Genomic DNA, 7,100 nt, shown 5'->3' with positions numbered 1-7,100 from the left:
CCACCCCAGGGTGAAGATGATGAAGATGCTGAAGATGCTGAAGATGCTGAAGATGATGAAGATGATGAAGATGCTGAAGATGATGAAGATGATGAAGATGATGAAGATCTCACCCGGTCCCGCCCCTTTGGTACCCTGGGGGTCCTCCCTGGCCCCGCCCCCTCACCTGGAGTCGTTGACCACCAGGATGTTGTTGGTGATGTTGTTGGTGATGTTGTTGGTGATGTTGTTGGTGATGTTGTTGGTGATGTAGACCGTCGTACTGGGGGCCTCTGACGGGGCAAAAACCTTCTTCGCGATCTCCACAGCGGCATCTATCACCTTGGGAATCACACCGGTTTGCGACATCTTGGGAATCCCACCGTCAAATCCGGGCTCTCCTGAGCTCTGGGATCTCCTCAGCTCTGGAACCTCCCGACCTTTGGAATCCCCTCAACGCCGGAGTTTCCTCATTCCAGCCCTTTCCCCGCCCTCCCTGGGGTCTCCTCCCCGTGTTGTCGCCGCTCCCTGACGGTGACGCCCCGGGAGGGTCCAAAGGGCATCGTCCATTCCTGACTCCTGGAAGTTCCGGCAATTCCCAGAAATCAGGGATTTGTGCAGCACCGACCCACAAACCCTCCCAGCCCCTCCCCCTCCCTGCCGACAGCCGGGGCGTTTTGGGTGCGAGGAGACCCCAAAACTCCCTGGATTTGGTGATCCCAAGGGACCGACCCCAGGATGGCCCCATCTGGGGGGGGACATGGGGAGCTGGGACTGGTGGGACTGGGGGAACTGGTGTGATTCTCCATGGGACTGGTGGGACTGGTGGGACTGGTGTGTTTCCCTGTGGAGCTGGTGGGACTGGTGTAACATGATTCCCAATGGAACTGGTGGGACTGGTTCAATTCTCAATGGAACTGCTGGGACTGGTGGGACTGGTGCAATTCCATATGGGAATTGGTGGGACTGGTGGGACTGGTGGGACTGGTGCGATTCCCAATGGAACTGGTTTAACTGGTGTGATTCCCCATGGCACTGGTGGCACTGGTTGAACTGGTTTATCCAATAAAGTTCCCCCCCTGAAGGGCTGAGGGTCCCACCTCGGCTCACACCCCATTCCCAGACCTGACCCCCTCCACCCCGACACAGCCCTTCCTTCCCGAACCCCCCCATCCCAAACCACCCCCCAGATCCCAAATCCCACCCCCCAGATCCCAAATTCCCAGTTTTCGGCTCTGCGGATCAAGGGCAAAAATTCCCCTTTTATTGAGCGGAACAAAAAGCGAAAGGGGGGATGGAACTGAGGGGAGATCCCAAAAACAGGGTGTCTATGGGGTTCCAGAGGTGTCTATGGAATTCCAGAGGTGTCTATGGGGTCCCAGGGGTGTCTATGGGGTCCCAGGGGTGTCTATGGGGTTCTAGAGATGTCTATGGGGTTCCAGATGTGTCTATGGGGTTCCAGATGTGCCTACGGGGTCCCAGAGATCTTTATGGGGTTCTGGGTCGTGCCCATGAGTTCTGGAGGAATCTGGAGGTTTCTCCGGGTGCCTCTGAGGGCCAAGGGGTGCCCACGACGTCCTTCCCGAGGCCTCCAGGGATGTCCCAGTCCGGGGGCCAGGTCCTGTAGGGCCTCTGGGTGTGGGAGGACCTGAAGGACATCTCGGGCTCGGAGGGCATCGAGCAGCGGCCGCTGTTCAGGTCAAACCTGGGGGGGGAAAACGGGGGGTGGGATCAGTGGGAGGTGGTCCCAAAACCACGGGGAGGTGCTGAGATCGCTGGGATGTGCTGGGGTCACTGGGAGATGGTGCTGGGGTCACTGGGAGGTGCTGGGATCACTGGGAGATGTGATGGGATCACTGGGAGATGGTGCTGGGATCACTGGGAGATGGTGCTGGGGTCACTGGGAGGTGCTGGGTGGGAGCAGCAGGGGATGGACCCACCCCTGGGATATGACCCCCCCCGGGTATGAAGGTCCCACCCCAGGGTGAAGATGCTGAAGATGATGAAGATGATGAAGATCCCACCCGGACCCGCCCCTTTGGCACCCTGGGGGTCCTCCCTGGCCCCGCCCCCTCACCTGGGCCTGTCCACGTGGACGTTGAGGTCCCCACTGATGGTGATGTTCACCGAGTGGGCTCCTTCTTGGCAATTTATCTTCGTGTTGTTCCCCCCCATCCCAACACAGGATCCCCTCGGCTCGGGAATCTCACCCTCAAATCCGGGCTCTCCCGAACTCTGGAACCTCTCGAGCTCTGGAACCTCCTGAGCTCTGGAACCTCCTGAGTTCTGGAATCTCTCGAGCTCTGAAAGCTGCCGAGCTCTGGAATCCCCTCAGCCCTGGGAGTCTCCTCATTCCAGCCCTTTCTCCGCCCACCTCGGGGACTCCTCCCCGAAGCCACTTCCTGGCGGTGGCTCCCGGGGAAAGTCCAAGAGGACGTGTCTTCCAGATTTCCAACAGCTCCGGCAATTCCCAGAAATCAGGGATTTGTGCGGCACTGACCCACAAACCCTCCCTGCCCCTCCCCCTCCCTGCCCACGGCCGGGGCGTTTTGGGTGAGAAGAGACCCCAAAATCCCCCGGATTTGGGGATCCCGAGGGGCCGATCCCGGGATGGACCCATCTGGGGGGGGCGCAAAGGGGGGGTCTGGGACTGGTGGAACTGGTTTATCCAATAAAGTTCCACCCCCTGAAGGGTTGAGGGTCCCACCTCGGCTCACACCCCATTCCCGCCCCCACCCCAATCCCAGACCCGACCCCCCCCCCCACCCCAACACACCCCTTCCCTCCTGAACCCCCCCATCCCAAACCACCCCATATCCCAAATCCCACCCCCCAATACCAAATCCCACCCCACCATCCCAGACCCCCCCAGATCCCAAATTCCCAGTTTTCGGCTCTGTGGATCAAGGGCAAAAATTCCCCTTTTGTTGAGCAAAACAAAAAGGGAAGGGGGGGTGGAACTGAGGAGGGATCCCAAAAACGGGGGGTCCATGAGGTTCCAGGGGTGTCCATGGGGTCCCAGATTTGTCTATGGGGTTCCAGAGGTGTCTATAGGGTCCCAGAAGGGTCTATGGGGTTCCAGAGGTGTCTGTAGGGTTCCAGAAGTGTCTATAGGGTTCCAGAGGTGTCTATAGGGTTCCAGGGGTGTCTATGGGGTTCCAGAGGTGTCTGTAGGGTTCCAGAAGTGTCTATAGGGTTCCAGAGGTGTCTATAGGGTTCCAGGGGTGTCTATGGGGTTCCAGAGGTGTCCCACTGCCAGTTTTCTCCTCGGACTACTTGAAGCCCCTCACTGCCACGCTGACCACGGCGTTCCGGGCGTTCAACATGGTGGCCATCACGTTGAGGGGGCCCTGGGTCTTCCAGATGGAATCCTGGCAGATGTCCAGGGCGACGCGTTCGAAATTGGAATCTTTCGTGACGAGTTTAGGGTCCCTCCCCGACATCTCCTCGTAGAGGTCCTTCAGCCTGCAGACCTTCCTGTGGGGGGACAGCTCCAGGCCCAGCTCCCGGGGGGATTTGTCGTCTTCCAGGGGGTTGGAGAAGAAGATGACCAAGGTGCAGGTCTTGGCCCAGAAGCTCAGGACCCCAGAGCAGCCCGGGGACGAGGAGCTGGAGAACTCACAGGTGGTGGAACAGCCGGGGGGCACCTCGGGGTCGGAGGGGACGGAGCAGCGGCCGCCGTGCAGGTAAATCCTGGGGGGGAGGAACGGGGGGTGTGATCAGTGGGAGGTTCTAGGGTCACTGGGAGGTGCTGGGATCACTGGGAGGTGCTGGGGTCACTGGGAGGTGCTGGGATCACTGGGAGGTGCTGGGGTCACTGGGAGGTGCTGGGGTCACTGGGAGATGGTGCTGGGGTCACTGGGAGATGGTGCTGGGATCACTGGGAGATGGTGCTGGGATCACTGGGAGGTGCTGGGATCAGTGGGAGATGGTGCTGGGGTCACTGGGAGATGGTGCTGGGATCACTGGGAGATGGTGCTGGGGTCACTGGGAGATGGTGCTGGGGTCACTGGGAGGTGCTGGGTGGGAGCAGCAGGGGATGGACCCACCCCTGGGATATGACCCCCCCCGGGTATGAAGGTCCCACCCCAGGGTGAAGATGATGAAGATGCTGAAGATGCTGAAGATGCTGAAGATGCTGAAGATGATGAAGATGATGAAGATCCCACCCGGACCCGCCCCTTTGGCACCCCGGGGGTCCTCCCTGGCCCCGCCCCCTCACCTGGGGTAATCCAGGGTGATGTCCTGGGTCCTGTTGGAGACTTTGATGGTCACCGTGCGGGTCATTTCTGGGAAAAGGGACCTGCTCAGGATCTCCCCCATCCCAGTCCGGGATCCCCTCGGCTCGGGAATGTCACTGTCAGATCCGGGCTCTCCCGGCCTCTGGAACCTCCTGAGCTCTGAAACCTCCCAGGCTCTGAAACCCGCCCAGCTCTTGGACATCCTCGGTTCTGGAACCTCCTGAGAGCTGGAACGTCCTCAGCTCTGGAATCTCCTCAGCTCTGGAATCTCCTGACCTCTGGGATCTCCTCAGTCCCAGAGTTTCCTTGTTCCCGCCCTTTCCCCGCCCCCCCCGGGGTCTCCTCCCCGTGTTGTCGCTGCTCCCCGGAGCCACTTCCTGGTTGTGACGCCCCAGGAAGCTTCAAGAGGAAACGTCCGTTCCCGACTCCCGGAAGCTCCGGCAATTCCCGGAAATCAGGGATTTGTGCGGCACCGACCCACAAACCCTCCCAGCCCCTCCCTGCCCAGGACCAGGGCATTTTGGGGTCATTCTGGAATCAGGGGCCGAGAGACCCCAAAATCCCCCGGATTTGGTGATCCCGAGGGGCCGATCCCCGGGATGGCCCCACTGGGGGGGGACATAGGGGGGCTGGGACTGGTGGGACTGGTGGGACTGGTGGGACTGGTGTGATTCCCAGTGGAAGTGGTGGAATTGGTTTAATGTCCCCAGGGGACTGGTGGAACTGGTGAGACTGGTGTGATTCCCTGTGGGACTGGTGGGACTGGTTGAACTGGTTTATCCAAAAAAGTTCCATCCCCTGAAGGGCTGAGGGTCCCACCTCGGCTCACACCCCATTCCCAGACCCGACCCCTCCCACCCCAAACCACCCTTTCCGTCCCAAATCCCAAACCACCCCCCAATCCCAAATCCCACCCCCCCATCCCAGACCATCCCAGATCCCAAATTCCCAGTTTTCGACTCTGCGGATCAAGGGCAAAAATTCCCCTTTTATTGAGCGAAACAAAAAGGGAAAGGGGGGGGTGGAACTGAGGGGGGATCCCAAAAACAGGGGGACCGTGAGGTTCTAAAGGTATTTATAGGGTCCCAGGGGTGTCTATGGGGTCCCAGGGGTGTCTATGGGGTCCCAGGGGTGTCTATGGGGTTCTAGGGGTGTCTATGGGGTTCCAGGTATGTCTGCAGTGTTTTACAGATGACTATGGGGTTCTAGAAGCATCTTAAAGTTCCAGATGTGCCTATGGGGTTCTAGAGGTGTCTGTGGGGTTCTAGATGTACCTATGGGGTTCTTGAGGTCTTTATGGGGTTCTGGGTCATGCCCATGAGTTCTAGACGTATCTGGAGGTTTCTCCGTGTGCCTCTCAGGTCCCAGGGGTGCCCACGACGTCCTTCTGGAGGTCTTCGTGGAGCTCCCATCCCACAGAGGGTCTCGCTCCCGGTTTTGTTCACCAGTTACTCATGTTCCTCACCACCAGGTTGACCACGGCGTTCCGGGCGTTGGACATGGTGGCCAGCACCTCCACGCTGCCGAGGGTCACCTCGGCGGTGTCTAAGTGGGTGTCCGGGGCAATGCGGTCGAACGAGGTCCTTTTCGTGGTGGGGCCGAGGTTCCTCCTCGACATCTGCTCGTAGATGTCCTCCAGCTCACCCAGCTGTTTGTCACGGCGGAACAGCTGGTCCTGGGGGCTCTCACAGTGGGTCAGCTCCAGGGCCAGCTGCCGGGGGGACTCGTTGTCTTCCAGGGGGTTGGAGAAGTAGATGGTCAAGGTCAAGGCACAGACCCTGTAGATCAGGATCCCGGAGCAGCCCGGGGACGAGGAGCTGGAGAACTCACAGGTGGTGGAGCAGCCGGGGGGCACCTCGGGGTCGGGGGGGACGGAGCAGTGGCCACGGGGCAAGTAAATCCTGTGGGGGAGGAACGGGGGGTGGGATCAGTGGGAGGTGGGGGTGGGACCACTGGGAGATGGTGCTGGGGTCACTTTGAGGGACTGGGACCACTGGGAGGTGCTGGGATCACTGGGATGTGGTGGGGTCACTGGGAGGTGCTGGGATCACTGGGATGTGCTGGGATCACTGGGAGATGGTGCTGGGGTCACTGGGAGATGGGGTGGGATCACTGGGAGGTGCTGGGGTCACTGGGAGATGGTGCTGGGGTCACTGGGAGATGGGGTGGGATCACTGGGAGGGGCTGGGATCACTGGGAGGTGCTGGAATCACTGGGAGGGGCTGGGATCACTGGGAGATGGTGCTGGGGTCACTGGGAGATGGTGCTGGGATCACTGGGAGGTGCTGGGATCACTGGGAGATGGTGCTGGGATCACTGGGAGGTGCTGGGGTCACTGGGAGATGGTGCTGGGATCACTGGGAGGTGCTGGGGTCACTGGGAGATGGTGCTGGGATCAGTGGGAGATGGTGCTGGGGTCACTGGGAGGTGCTGGGATCACTGGGAGGTGCTGGGTGGGAGCAGCAGGGGATGGACCCACCCCTGGGATATGACCCCCCCCGGGTATGAAGGTCCCACCCCAGGGTGAAGATGCTGAAGATGCTGAAGATGATGAAGATCCCACCCGGACCCGCCCCTTTGGCACCCCGGGGGTCCTCCCTGGTCCCCCCCCTCACCTGGGGCTCTCCAAGGTGACCCCCCGGGTCCTGTTGGAGACCTTGATCTTCACCGCGCGGGTGATTTCCAGGCAAATCATCGCCATCTCCCCCGTCTCTCGGCTCGGGAATCCCGGGGCTCTCCCGGCCTCTGGAATCTCGCGGCCTCTGGAATCCCCGGAATTTCCTCATTCCGACCCTTTCTCCGCCCCCTCCCCGGGGGTCAAAAAGGTTCAAATCCTTTGGGATTTCCTTCCCTTTGGAGGAAAACGGGCGGGGCCGGGAA

The 7,100-nt window shown here is 60.4% G+C and overlaps 1 protein-coding gene across 2 annotated transcripts; it reads right to left on the bottom strand.

Annotated features, from left to right (window-relative positions):
• Nucleotides 1-2,882: 2,882 nt before the first annotated feature.
• LOC113941084 lies at nt 2,883-4,510 on the bottom strand. 2 transcript variants are annotated; one of them, XM_027632245.1, is made up of 3 exons: nt 4,404-4,510; nt 4,202-4,268; nt 2,883-3,672 (listed from the first exon to the last, which is right to left on the bottom strand). In XM_027632245.1, the coding sequence occupies exons 1-3, from the start codon at nt 4,420-4,422 to the stop codon at nt 3,252-3,254; spliced, it is 507 nt and encodes a 168-aa protein (XP_027488046.1). In that variant the 5' UTR covers nt 4,423-4,510; the 3' UTR covers nt 2,883-3,251. The 2 variants fall into 2 exon arrangements, with proteins under 2 accessions (XP_027488046.1, XP_027488045.1); XM_027632244.1 differs by having other exon boundaries at nt 4,202-4,510.
• Nucleotides 4,511-7,100: the final 2,590 nt, after the last annotated feature.

The sequence above is a fragment of the Corapipo altera genome, unplaced genomic scaffold (genome assembly GCF_003945725.1).
Source record: "Corapipo altera isolate COAL_440 unplaced genomic scaffold, ASM394572v1 72808, whole genome shotgun sequence".
Lineage (NCBI taxonomy): Eukaryota > Metazoa > Chordata > Aves > Passeriformes > Pipridae > Corapipo > Corapipo altera.
The sequence above is the reverse complement of the archived record's forward strand: the minus strand, read 5'-3'. Positions and strand labels throughout refer to the sequence as shown.

Coding starts and splice junctions, on each gene's coding strand:
- LOC113941084 (XM_027632244.1), bottom strand. CDS start 4,422: ATGTCCAAGAGCTGGGCGGGTTTCAGAGCCTGGGAGGTTTCAGAGCTC. Junction 3,673..4,201: donor ATCACCCTGGATTACCCCAG/GTGAGGGGGCGG, acceptor CCTCCCCCCCAG/GATTTACCTGCACGGCGGCC.